Source organism: Oryx dammah, unplaced genomic scaffold (assembly GCF_014754425.2).
Source record: "Oryx dammah isolate SB20612 unplaced genomic scaffold, SCBI_Odam_1.1 HiC_scaffold_27, whole genome shotgun sequence".
NCBI lineage: Eukaryota > Metazoa > Chordata > Mammalia > Artiodactyla > Bovidae > Oryx > Oryx dammah.
The window spans coordinates 95,134,416-95,145,129 of record NW_024070211.1 but is presented as its reverse complement, the minus strand read 5'-3'; the positions used below and the strand labels follow the sequence as shown (position 1 = coordinate 95,145,129).

Below are 10,714 nucleotides of genomic sequence, written 5' to 3'. Positions count from 1 at the left end.
GATACCTTCTCAGGGTGCGTAGAAGCTTTCCCACCAAGAGAGAAACAGCTCAGGTGGTAGCCAAAAAGCTGATTGAAGACATCTTGCCACGGTTCGGGTTTCCTGCACAGGTGGGGTCGGACAATGGGCCAGCCTTGGTATCTCAGGTAAGCCAGGGGGTAGCCCGGGCTTTGAGGGCTAGGTGGAATTGTGCTTATAGGCCCCAGAGCTCGGGACAAGTAGAGAGGATGAATAAAACACTCAAAGAAACATTAACAAAACTAGTTGCTGAGACTGGCAGGGACTGGGTGGCTCTCCTCCCCTTTGCCCTATACTGTGTGCGAAATTCTCCCTACCAACTGGGACTTACCCCCTTTGAAATTATGTATGGGATACCTCCCCCAATAATTCCTAACCTAAAAACAGAGGTGCTAAAAGAGATAGATGATCAAAGATTACTCTTTTGTGTCCGGTCCTTACAATACTCCCACAGGGACACGTGGAAGAGGCTCAAGGCATTATATGAATCAGGCCCACCACCTGAACCCCACCACTACCGGCCAGGAGACCGGGTGTATGCGCGCCGCCATTGTCAAGAGACCCTAGAGCCCAGGTGGAAAGGGCCCTTCCTAGTTGTCTTGACGACACCCACTGCTCTCAAGGTTGACATCATATTTACTTGGGTTCACTACACCCATGTACGGCCTGCGGACCTGTTCGCCCTAAGGGAAGAATTCCTCCACCAGTGGAAGACCAAGCTGGACAAAACAAATCCACCCAAACTCAAGCTACAAAGACGATAAAAGTACTGTTTATACTGTTGTCTCTATGGCTTAGTGCTGCTGCTAACCCTCATCAACCAATGAACCTGACTTGGATGATTCTAAGTGCAACTACAGGAGAAGTAATTAACTCCACCTCAGCCATTCATCCCCAAAACACCTGGTGGCCAGACTTGGAATTCGACCTTTGTCTTCTGGCTGTGGGATCATGGGACATTGGCAAATGGGAGGTAAAGACGCCTGGCAAGCCCGAATGTGGGGCTGGCATTGATAGGTGTAATACTCGGCCCCCCACTAACTCAGGGCCTGGATGCAGCCACTACATCCAACGGGCAAGCTTGCGGGAAATGCCCTTCTATGTGTGCCCAGGAGGGAGACGGGACCGGGCAACCATCAATAACTGTGGGGGGGGGGGCTGATAAGTTTTATTGCGCCGATTGGGGATGCGAGTCAATGGGGACAGTTGATTGGGAGCCTCCTATTCGTGGTGATTTGATTACCTTGGGTTGTGTTCCGGGGCCCACTGAGTCAACTGGGGGACGTAGAAGGGGGTCCCTCATAACTGGGCCTTGTATGAACTTTCTTTGCAATCCGGTGAGGCTCAAATTCTCAACTGAAGGAAAAAAGTTCCCCGGTTGGGAAGCCGGACAATCCTGGGGCCTCCGGCTATATCAGCCAGGATATGACAATGGGTTGCTGTTCACCATCAGGTTGAAAGTAGGAACCATACAGATTGGTCCAAATCGGGGCATAGGGCCCAACTCAGTCCTAGTGTCACAAGAGCCTACACATGCCCCCATTCGGCCTGCTCACATCCCCGCTCGAGAACCTAACCAAACGCCTCCCAGGCCCTACATTACTAACACAAGCGACTCCCCTCAAGTTAGCCTTACAGGACCTAACATTAAAGATGATCAGGACCCATTATTTAATATGATAATCAACTCCTATCGGGTCCTAAATTCCACTCACCCAGACCTGACTGGCAGTTGCTGGTTATGTTATGACATCAAACCCCCCTATTATGAAGGTATAGCTGTCCCGGGAGTTTACATTCAAACCAAAAACCACAAAGCTTGCCGATGGCAGCAGAAAGGAGATGCCAGATTAATCCTCCAATGAGTAACAGGGCAGGGCCTTTGCATAGGAGATGTCCCCCAAACCTACCAACACCTCTACAATTCTACAGATTCTATAGCAACAACCGGGTACCTGGTGCCTCCCCAGGAAAACTGGTGGGCCTGCTCCACAGGCTTAGCCCCTTGTATTCACGGGCAGGTGCTAAATGACTCCAAAGATTTCTGCGTACTGGTACTATTAGTCCCCCGACTGTTCTATCACTCCAATGATGAAATCCTCCCGAAACTAGAAGCTTCACACTGGTCCAAGAGAGAGCCAGTCTCGGCCTTAACCCTCACAGTCCTCCTGGGGTTAGGGGCAGCCGGGGCAGGAACTGGGGTATCCTCTTTAATAGTGCAGAATCAACATTACTCTAGCCTAAGAGCAGCCATTGATCTTGATATTGAAAGACTAGAAAGCTCAATCAGCCACCTCCAAGAGTCACTGAGTTCTCTGGCAGAAGTGGTACTGTAAAATAAAAGGGGATTAGATTTGGTTTTTCTCCAACGGGGGGGCCTATGTGCTGCGTTAGGAGAAGAATGTTGTTTTTATGTAAATCACTCGGGGGTAGTCAAGGAGTCCCTGGCCAAGATAAGAGAAGGGCTGAGTCAGAGAAAAAGAAAGAGAAATGTCTCAAACCTGGTTTGAATCCTGGTTCAATTCATCCCCCTGGTTCGCAACTCTCATATCTTCCTTGGTGGGGCCCCTGATTATCTTGTTACTATTGCTCACCTTCGGGCCATGCTTACTAAACAAATTGGTGGCCTTCATTAAAAGCCGCATCAACACGGTGCAGCTCATGGTACTCAGATCCCAATATGCGGCCCTACAAACGGCCCCCTTAGCAGGAGACAATGTAGAGCTGACCCCAGGCCCATGATTGGGTCTGTCCTGGATCCTAGAGAAGGGAGGAATGAAGGACCTAAGCTACTCCATTTTGTTAACAGAAAAACTCCATTTTGTAAGATTCCAGGAAAAGAGCCTTTGGAAATCCCCTGACCTCACCCCACCACCCTCGAGCCAATCAGACCCCAGACCAAAATCTCTTAGTCTACCTAGGTAATGGGAACCAATCAGAACCCGGGGCCAGCCGGGGGAAAATAAAAACCAATCAGAAACCAACACCTAACCCTTCCACAGAAGGTAACCAATTAGATGTCTCCGAACTCGGAAACTCCCGTTTTTCAAATTTCTCGTGTGAGAATACCCCATATAAGCAATGTAACCCAGAACTCGGGGCTCCTCCCTTTAGCCACTGCGTCGGTATCGGTGGGAGCCCCAGCTCGAGCTTGGTAATAAAAACTCTCTTGCTTTTGCATCGGATATCGGCTCCCTGGTGGTCACTGGGAGATTTCGCGACTTGGGCACAACAGGTAGGAAGGATAAGATATTAGACAAAACAGGAGAGCTTCAAAGGCCATGTCGAGGATACCGATTGAAAGCTCTTAGGCTTTGCAATTTCACTGAGGACAGTAAAGGAAAAAAAATTTAATTTTTTGAGCCTAAATTCCCTTTCACAAGGGGAAGAAGATGAATGTGCCTACTTATCACCTCAAATCTAATCAGAGAGAGTTCAGTGAGACTGCTCAGCTAGTCAAATATGACTCTGTTAGAGTGCTGAAAGTTCCAGAGGATCTAGTACATAATTTCTTTCAGTAAAAGTCAGAGACAAAAGATGGGCCATCTACCACTGATTGACAAGCCAAAAAGAAGTGGTTGCATTTGGGTAGCCTGAATTCCCATCGTTTATTGGGGGGAAAAAATTGTGAGGGCTTCTGATGGACCAGTTGTTGGCTACATGAGGGATGTGTAGGTCCTGTCCACTCAGAGTGGGAAACAGAATATAATACAGAGAACCTGGAAGTATCAGGAAATTTCTCAAGGATTTGGAAGGAGTCAAAGAATAAAGTATTATCTTCATTAAGGGAAATAAATGTTAAAAAAAAGAAAAAGAAAAAATTTCCAGTGAAAGAATAATCTTCCTTCCTACCTGGCTAATGTGTCTTATGACACCTACCAGGTTGGAATGATGGAGAGATATGTGAGACAAGGAAGTTCTTATTGGACTAATAACGATTTAAGTTTCCAATTCCTTAGAACTATATGAACATCTTCTAAAAAGCAAAGACTGCACATCATTTTACAAGTTGAAGAAATTAAAGTCAACTCATATATCTAAATTTTCAGATAAGTCACAGATTGAAAACTAGGTACTCTGTATGTTCTTTAAAAAAAGAAAAAACTTGTATGTTTCAACAGCAGGAATGAGATAGACTTGAGTTTTGAAAATAAAAACAAAAACACTTTAGAATGTTCTCTGTAGGCTGGAAAAAAGACTTCCTGACTTCAACAGGAATATGAATATAGGTAGTAGAGAGCTATCAATTTCTAGATGAGTCAAATTAAATAGCAAGAATATCTTAAATGATACCTTCACATAATGATTCTTTCCATGTCTGCTTTGTTTCCAATTTCAAAGCCTGTTTTTCCAGCTTTCTTATTTGTGATCTACACTTCTCTCCTGATGTGTGCCAATATTGACTCTTTGGCTTACACATGAGAACACTTAATACTATTGTGATCAAATTGTAAATAATTTTATCATGATGTTATAAAAAGAATAATAAAGGGAAAATAAGAGATATTCAGGGAGTCCACACAAAATATTTTTAAATATTTGTATCGTTGGAATTTGTAAGAGAGCTCAGACTTCTTCTACATGGAAGTCAGTAAGTGACTGGAAGATACTGCAAAGGAAATTGTAGTTAATTGGTTGTATAAACTTTATAATTTCAAATATATGCATTTATTAATTCAATAAATATATTCAGTAACCACACTGCTGGTTGCTAAGACAACAAATCTCTTTTAAAAATCTCAAAATCTTTCAAAGGAGACATGCTTATAAAAATATGAATATATTCAAAGTATCAGGTAACAAGAAGTTGTGGGAAGGAATAGGTGAGGGAGTGCATAATTTCTGTGCACATCTGGAAAATTGTGACTTAGATGATATTTGCACTGAATGTTGAAAAAATGTTTTCCAAGTGGTCAATATGGATGTTAAAGTTATATAGGCAAAGTTAAGTTCTAGGGGCTAAAGCACTTTGTTAAGAAGAAGGAATAGTCAGACAATATTTAACAGGAGAAACCAATTTACTTGAATCATCAGTCTGCCTTGTGAAGATGTGATTATCTTATACTGGACATATTGTTTTGTCTCCTATTCTTTACGACTTTTTTTGAAGAGGAAATTTATCCTCTTCCTGCAAGAAAATTTAGCAATGTATGCCTTTGTTAGTTTAAGTTTCCAATTTAGTAATCAGTAATATTTAGCAATTGAAAATTCATACAAATTAATGTTAATATACTTCCACTTTCTACTTAGGGGCTGTTACAGGTGATAATGTGGGCAAGTGAGGAGAAAAGTCTTTATTCTTACCTCAGTTTTTTCATCTACCATTTACCCCATCATAACCCGACTATTATTCATCTGAAAGGAAGATACTGAATAGCAGGTAAGTTGGAGAAGGTAAAGATAACCTGGCAGGCATTTTAAGCCAACACATATTTGTGGATCATTTCATGGTTATCCATGAAGGGTTCTATAGAGTCCTATTTCAACAACTGATAGTCTTTAATTTGCAATTCTCATAGCCTCGATGGAGGTACTGTACTCTAATGGTCCCTGGGAAACTCATGCACCCATTTTGCCTGAAGAAAATGTAGATGTGCAGATCAATTTCAATGCAACAAAGATTCTTCTATATACTGTCACCCAGGTAACTCAGCAGCCATTCCTTATCTTCCAGATTATCAATAATAATTTTGGTGGCATAACAAGACTGCCCTCAGTGGTTTATCAACTGTTCAGTGTTATCAAGTCTCAATAAACCCTCATTAACTGGGTGCTCAGATTCCCTGAGGGGTTCTAGCATTATGATTGCTTTAGAAGTAAACCTGAAATTTTGTAAGATTTCAAGAGGACCACCTTTTCCCCTAGTTTTTGTTTTTGCAATGAGACATCTACTGTCATAAATTCTGGAGGATTCCCAAATCAATATAATGTGTAAGAAAGTATTAGATTAAGTAGCTGAACTTTTGGGAGTTTCAGGTTAAACTGGCTCTAGTTTGGTCTAAATCTGAGTCAACTGAATTGGTTTTAAAGTTTGTTGACACTGATGCTGAGAATGTGTTTATTTCTATGGAGGTTATTTTGCTTTATTTTGATTTACAAGTACAAACCAAAACCTTAACCCAGTGATTTGGCCTTAAAGATGCCAACAGTGTACAGCAGATACTTCACCATAACTAGGAAAAGCCAAGTCACATCTACCAAAATTCTAGCTTTACTTATCAACAATAGTATTCATAAGTGTCATTCCTCTACCCTGCAATTCTGATTGTGCCAAGACTGTGACAGCCCCAATCATTCAGGGCATGGACTCTTTCAGATATTGTGATTTGCAAGCCAGAGGGTCATGGGGACAGATGGGAAATGAGGGAATTCACCTCAAATTACTGGACTGAAAACAAATCCTGTATAAATGACAAAAAATCCAATACAGCTAGAATTCCTGTCCCCTACAACAAGGTGTACCTTCCATTGTACAGTTTTGAAGCTGAAAATAAGTCCCATATATTAAATTTCTAAGATAAAGATTTTAGCAACAATTGATAGAAGGTTAGTACCCTCTTTAGAAATAGGCTGGAGTCCTATCAGAGATTAGAACTCATTCTTCAAAATTGGAGCTAATGAAAGATTTTCTAGATGTTTAGTATGCCCAGATCTGTTGTCCCTAGTTATTTCCCAGATATGCTTCCCATAAAAGCCCTGGCCAATTATTTCTAATAAGTTTTGATGCCCTTGGAAATAGTAATTGATATTAATTATTCAATAGAACCACTAGAAAAACCCTTTAATCTTAGAGCTGCATATTCGCATTACAAAAATCTCACATGTTTTGCTCCATCCCCTTTTCTATTCCTCCCCAAAAGATATTTAAGTTTATATGTTCACAGGAAAGAGTATTTGTAATTTTTTTCTAATAAAAATTTAACTTGAATGATTTCTGTAATCTGTTGACTGGGCCTTTAAAAATTGATGTCCCAGGAGTCTGTGAAACTAAATCAGAAGAGGGAGACCTCCCTGCCTTTTAGAATTCCAAAGGTTTGGCCCATAGCTCTATGAGGTCAGGAGGTGGGATTAACCTCTCACATTCTAGTAATGATTTTAGAAGGACTCTGAAAACTCACAGTGATTAAAAACACCCAACTGACTGACACTGAAGTAGAATGTGAAAAGTAAATTTCATTTGTTTAACAGCTCTATCTAATGGTGCTGGCCAAGCTACCTCGCTACAATCAGCTACCTGGTTGGACATCCCATCTCTCTCTTGCTTTCTCTCTCATTTCTCTACTACCAATCATATAGCTATACAGAGCCTTTCCCCCCCACCCCCAAACCAGAAGAGTCTGTGATAATAATGCATTATCCAATTCCTTTATTTATTTAATTTTTGGCTGGAAGTAAACCCATGTTTCTTGCATTAGCAGGCAGATTCTTTATCACTGAGACACCAGGGACACCCCCAACTCTCACTTTGAGGGGAAAAGACTGGTGCCCACACTTAGAAAATATGTGGAATTCTATATTTAACTGTCTCAATGACACTGAGCCTTATAAAGGTAAAATCAAGCCTGAATTTTCCAGACTGTAATGCATGTGGTAGGATAAGATTTCACATTAGATTTTCATAAATCAGTTTATATAAACACACTTTTATTTTATTTATGCATTCAATTAAAAGGAAAATATCTCAGACTGTAAGTATAAACTTTCCTTTTTGAGGATGATACAAATAAAAATGTGCTTACAGTAAAGATCTTTTTTAAAGGTGAATTTTTCTTATTCTAAATTTGGTAATAGGTTTACAGCATTAAAACAACAATAACAACATTGTATTCGATCACCTCTAAAAATTGCTTTTGTTTCTAGATGGTAGATCTTGAAGGCAGGGAGAGGCAAAACTAATTATAACATTAAACATACCTGTATCACTCAGCTAAAAAAGTTATCTGCTTAAAAAATAAGCATTTTAGCACATTTCAAAATACACTGTAAAATAATTTAACTAGTCCTTGGATTATTACCATGTTTCCTCATGGTGTTGAGGCCATCCATTATCTCTTTCCATCAATATTATGAAAATGAGTATGAATTATGATGAGCGTGGAAAACAAAAGCTATTTTCATTTTCTCATCATTCAACATTGTTTTATTCAGTCAATATGGACTTCTCTACTCTGGATTGCTATGGCTTACTGCCCAAGGAGAACATTATATTTTTACTGGAAATGGGATCAGGGTAATGGGGGTATCAAAAGAAAATCACTGTTTAAAAATATTTATTTCTACTCTGTACCACTAGAGAATGTGATTTGGCAGGCCTAGGAAGGTTCTTGAATTGTATAAATTATTATTGTTATTTTTAATGTATGTCTGCTCTGGGTCTTCATTGCTGTGCATGAGCTTTCTCTTCTTGCGTTGAGCAGGGCCTAGTCTTCGTTGTGGTACGTGGGCTTCTCATTATGGTGGCCTCTCTTGTTCCCCAGTACAGGCTCCTGGCATGTGGGTGTCAGTAGCTGCAGCACACGAGCTCAGCAGATGTGGCGCATGACCTCTAGAGTGCAGGTTCAGTAGTGGGCTTAGGTGCATGGGCTTCGTTGCTTCGTGGCATGTCGGATCTTTCCAGACCAGGGATCAAACCTGTGTTCCCTGCACTGGCAGGAAATTATTATTCCTTGAATTGTGTATTTTTGATAAAAGTTGATTTTCTTCATACGTTCCCAACATCATGAATCACTAACAAAAAAATCCAACATTAGTGAATTCTAGAAACAGCAATGATAATATGAGTTCATCAATGATTAAAAATTTATGGAATATTTGTCTACTACCCCTTACTCCTGGCATTCAAGATGTTACTCCAAATACTATGTAATGAATTAAGTAATTAATAGTTAAGTAATCATTGCTCCACGGAAGTGTTCAGTTCCCAAGATCTTTGTGTTGGTATCACAACTTAGGTATTGTGATTTTCTGTGTAGCACCTAAATCAGCATTATGGTATTGATTTTTGATAAATTCTATCTAAAGTGGAAAAGTGGGAATTCATTTTTATATCATATTTTGATACAAGAAGTCTTTCAAAAATTTATTTTAAAAACTGATACAGTGACTGAAGAAACATGGACAGAGGTTTGTGACATTGTACAGGAGGCAGTGATCAAGACCATCCCCAAGAAAAAGAAATGCAAAAAGGCAAAAGGTTGCCTGAGGAGGCCTTACAAATAGCTGAGAAAAGAAGAGAAGCAAAGGAAAAGGAGAAAAGGAAAGATATACCCATTTGAATACAGAGCTCCAAAACCCCTACAGCTTGCATTAATTTGGACAAATACTCATTATTACGACTACACCACTGGGTTTCAAATATATCCTACCATAAGGATTATCTGGTACCATGTCCGCCATAATATATCAGACTTTCTGGGAGAGAGGAAAAAATACCTTTATTTTTAGCTAGCACCCCCCCGGTTATTATAAACAGGATACTCAGGGTAAAAAATGAACAAACGGGTAATTTCCCAATGTTGAAAATGATCCAAGTGTCTAACACTATGTATAACCACTGTTTGTTTAACTGAAAAAAAAAATTAAAAAATCAAAAATATATTAAAGATTAGATAAAAGAAAGTGGGAATGATAAGTATACAATTCTATCTGTATGCCAAGTTGCTTAAGTTGTATCTGACTCTTTGAAATACCATGGACTATAACCTGCCAGGCTACTCTGTTCATGGGATTCTCCAGGCAAAAACACTGGAGTGAGTTGCCATGCCATCCTCCAGAGGATCTTCCCACACAATTCTATGAGTATTAAATAAAATACTCTTCCTTAACTTATGTATTTAGCCCTTGATTTCCTGATCTATGTTTAGCACATCAAGGAAAGCAAAGGGAAGGGAAGCAGGTCCATGTATGAAGAGACTATGTTGGCAGTGCACCTTTGAGCTGATATGGGAACTAAGAGATGCAAAATCTTATACCATTTACTAAGTAGCTTTGGGTTTTGAGTAGTTAACTGTTGAGGAGAATGGCAAAGATTAGTTTATGAACTGTAAAACTTTGTGTGTATGTATTTTGTGCACATTCACTCATATAAAACATATTCTGTAGAAAACATATTCATTTTTTTAATCAATACGAGTCATTTACCACATGAATTACCTTTTCTTAAATTGTGTCTACATGTGCCTACTAAAAAATCTATAGTCTGTCTGAAATCTGAAAGTTATGTTTCTTTTTTTTTTTAATAGGGATATGTTGAGAGAGTGGTAGGGATTTTCTCAGTTTGTGTCACAGAATACAATGAGAAGCTATGAGAGATTAAAAAAGAAAAATGTTTGCATGTGTAAACATAGGCATTTTCAAGAGAGTCTACCTATGTATGAAGTAAGTAGGGAAGGAAACAAAAAAAGATAATGAATGAAATAAATTGAGGAAAAAGAGTAGAGACTGATGGACAGAGGCAGGTTTGTCCCCAGATCATCAAACTTGGGGTGAGGAGATGAGAATTAAGGAGGTTGGAACATGTTACTGAAGTTGGCCCAACATTCCCCTGATCTGTGCCTCGGCTTCAGTTCCCAGACATCACACTGCCTCAGCTCTGGTTTTCTCTCTGATGTGATTCCATGTAAGAGATCCAGCACCTCCCATTCCGTGTCTCTTTTTTCTCACTGTCTGATGGCTCTTGAGCCTGCTATGCTGCCAT

At 40.0% G+C, this 10,714-nt stretch overlaps 1 protein-coding gene across 1 annotated transcript in view; it reads left to right on the top strand.

The window, feature by feature from the left end:
- LOC120854147 overlaps positions 1-782 on the top strand; it is a 24,723-nt gene extending 23,941 nt beyond the window's left edge. Inside the window, 1 exon segment of the mRNA XM_040227936.1 lies at positions 14-782. Within this exon segment, the coding sequence (XP_040083870.1) occupies positions 14-782 (769 nt within the window).
- Positions 783-10,714: the final 9,932 nt, after the last annotated feature.